The sequence below is a fragment of the Tupaia chinensis genome, unplaced genomic scaffold (genome assembly GCF_000334495.1).
Source record: "Tupaia chinensis unplaced genomic scaffold, TupChi_1.0 Scaffold000430_1, whole genome shotgun sequence".
Taxonomy (NCBI): Eukaryota; Metazoa; Chordata; class Mammalia; order Scandentia; family Tupaiidae; genus Tupaia; species Tupaia belangeri.
The window spans coordinates 4033956-4037222 of record NW_006159935.1 but is presented as its reverse complement, the minus strand read 5'-3'; the positions used below and the strand labels follow the sequence as shown (position 1 = coordinate 4037222).

General features: G+C 46.7%; 1 protein-coding gene across 2 annotated transcripts; it reads right to left on the bottom strand.

The window, feature by feature from the left end:
* Positions 1-224: 224 nt before the first annotated feature.
* RPL22L1 (ribosomal protein L22 like 1) lies at positions 225-2775 on the bottom strand. Of its 2 annotated transcripts, none has more exons than XM_006155061.2 (4): positions 2733-2775; positions 1953-2042; positions 1669-1790; positions 225-503 (listed from the first exon to the last, which is right to left on the bottom strand). In XM_006155061.2, the coding sequence occupies exons 1-4, from the start codon at positions 2739-2741 to the stop codon at positions 359-361; spliced, it is 366 nt and encodes a 121-aa protein (XP_006155123.1). In that variant the 5' UTR covers positions 2742-2775; the 3' UTR covers positions 225-358. The 2 variants fall into 2 exon arrangements, with proteins under 2 accessions (XP_006155123.1, XP_006155122.1); XM_006155060.2 differs by having other exon boundaries at positions 1953-2045; positions 2733-2772.
* Positions 2776-3267: the final 492 nt, after the last annotated feature.

Below are 3267 nucleotides of genomic sequence, written 5' to 3'. Positions count from 1 at the left end.
TGTACTCTGCACCAACGGGACTCCATTGGCCTGACAACTTCAGTTCTGCTTCCTGTGCCTGAAACACACGCTCCACCCAGACCCTGCCTCCCTTCCCAGGTCATAGTCCCAACGCATGAGGATTCTAGCCACCATGAAGACACTGTAAAGGCAAACACTCTGAAGTTTATGTATATACCACCTAGGAAACTATCAAAGGAAAACGATCATGTAAATATACACTCTTAAATGGAACTCAAGATTTACAAGCAGTGATTTTTATTCATTCATAAACTAAAAGCCTATTTCCAGATGATTCTTTCTCATGTACCCAGCATGCTTTACTTAGTAAGCAAAGCCTCATAAGGCCAGGCTTCAACTAATCCTCAGACTCTGACCCTTCTTCATCTTGACTGATCTGGAAGTAACGAAGTTCGTAAGTCTCCTTGTCAGATGCAACCACACGAAGCCAATCACGAAGGTTGTTTTTCTTAAGGTATTTCTTGGTGAGGTATTTCAAATACCTTTAAAACAAAAACATGAATTTATTTAAGAAATAGAATCCCTACTATGTACAGTACTACAGAGCATATACAATCATTTTTCTCATTGTATCCCCAGTCCTTCCAAAATATTTCATCTTTTCATTTTCAGTTTATGCTCTAATGATACTCTCAACACTATCTCCCTAAAAAATTGACTGGTCGACAGGGCCAAGTCCTTCTGCCTTTGGCTAATGCTGCTTCCTCATTCCATTGGTAATCATTATGCACACTGAGTGAATTACCCAAAACTCTTTGTGCCCCACCCCTACTTCCAGTATAGCAATTACAAAACTTGATTTTACAGTAGCCATCTGTAATGGTCTAAGAGCTTTGAGGACAGCGACATTTCCCTCTGAAAATTCACAGGGACTGATCCACAAGCTCCCAGTTAATATGCACACTGTAGTTCAAGCTGCCCTGCCCCCAATGACTCTTCTCCCCAAACACACCAGCCCCTTTCATATTACTTTCACCTGCAAGGTTTCCAGTTCATTCTGCCGCCTGGTACAATTGCTCCCCTCTCTACACCCTCACACAGCACTAACCACGGCTGTCGTTCCATCTTACGGTTTCTTCTCCACTAGAGAACTTCCGGGCTGGTTGGTAGTATGCCTCTTGTTACGCTGTTTGGTTACCCAGCCCTACAACAGTGCTGCCATGTAGTATTTGACATTTGTCAACTAAGTTGAGTGAACAAAATTTGGCAGCAAACTGCTTTGACTGGTTGCCTTTACTGAGAAACCAGAACCTTAAATTTTTGAAAGATAACAGTTCCATCAATAAATTGGAACACTTTCTCCCAGGTACACACGAAATATTTCTTGCAACACATTTGAAGAGTAAAGGACTCAACATTCAAATTTATATTCAGCCTGGATTAACAGGGCCTATGATCCACTGGACAGATATCCTGTGCATGACTTGTCTCTGTCCACCCCAGTAGTAAATGACACCGCCAGCCAGCCCAAGCAGCTGGCACTATTCCTGTGTTTTCCAATCATGCAGACCTTCAGCAAAATTCAAAGCCCACATTTGATCTTTTCACTGGCCTATCAACACTTGTTCTTGTCGATTACAAACACAATTCTCGGACTATATACCCCACAACCATAGTTTCATTAAAACTTACGAAGCAAGTACCAACCTTTTAGAGAACTGTTTCTCAGAAACAACTGTGATTTTATTCTTGAGGCGTTCAATGTGAACTACATTTCCAAGGTTGCCAGTTTTCCCATTGACTTTAACCTTTTCCCGCAGAAACTGTTCCTATTTTAAAACAGAAAAAATGCAAAACTAGGGAAGAAAACCCTAGATATTCACTAGGGAAGGTACCCTAGGAATTGAACTTCGGTTAATATCAAATAGTACATACTCAAGTCATTATCAAAAACTCTACAACTAATAAAAACAACTGAGTAGGATACTTACAAAATTGCCGGAGTCAAAAATTCCGTCTTCTACTGGATGAGTAAGGTCCAAATTAAACTTCCAGGTTGACCTCTTAGGCTTCTTGTCTTTCTGCTATAGAAAGGTAACATTACCATGCCGGCGCCTATTAACCACTTGTGGAAGCAGTACAGTCCTTATGCCCCCTTAGGAGCAACCAGAACCTCAGAGCCAGATTTGTTCAAACTGTCCAGAAAAGCCTTTATATTCTATGTCTATAACCCTAGGAACCAGAACTCGAGGCTGGCCTAGGTAATGAAACACACCTGTCTAAAAAGGGAGTGGGAAGGAACCTTGCCTTGCATAAGTTTTTTCCATTCTAGTATCCTACACAAGCAAAACACTGCACTGACATTAGTCACTGCATAAAAACAAACTCGTATTTAATCACCTCCAAATAAGATCTACCCTAAAGGGAGTGCCGGTCAGCTTTCTCAGGGAGCCAAGTGACCTGTGCTAAACAAGTTGTTCAACACTTGCAAGGAGAAACGGCAGGCCCGGGTGCGGTCGCACCAGCCGGCCCAAGCCCTGCCCTCCTGGCCGCGCGCCCCAGCCCGCGAGGCCAGCTCGGCGCGCTCCAGCTCCTCCAGACCGCATGGCCGCCGCCGGGAGGCTCCAACTCAGCACCTAACGAGTCCGCGGCGCTCCTGCCCCAGCTCCCGAGCCTCCTCTCCCGCCAAGTCCGTAAGGCAGCTCACTCGCCAGATGCAGAAACGCTTTACACTGAGCCCGGCCAAGCCCACCCGGACCCCGCTCACTCACCGGCGCCATCTTGAGAGCCAGCCGTGCAGTCAAAAAGGAAGCGGCTCCCCCGCAGAGCGTATTTATATGGAGCGTGCTGCGTCACGCGCAGAACGTGGGGCCACGCCCCCGGAAGAGGACGCACGGAGGGCCGTAACCCAGGAAACCGGGGCGTGGCTCCAGGCAGGCGGGAAGGCTGGCGGCCAGGCGTCCGGCGAGCGCCCCCGAGCGGCCGCGGTTGAAGTGGTTCTCGGCTCTCCACGCTAGCGGCGAAAACCCATTGACCAGGAGAGCTTCGCGGTGGCAGGTGGTTTGAGTTTAAGTCTCCAGGTCCAGGACTCGAACCGTAGTCGACTACGTGGGAGTCCAGCGACATCACCATTACGCAACCTGCTGGTCCTAAAAATACATATTTTTAATATGTTTAAAATCCAATATTTTTCAAGGTTTTTTTTTTGCTATAGGGCACATGTACTCACTACAGAGAGACAGTGAGACGGAAAGTAAGGAGTCACACCCCCCCACCCCCCCCAGAGGGAATGGCCATGCTGCAATC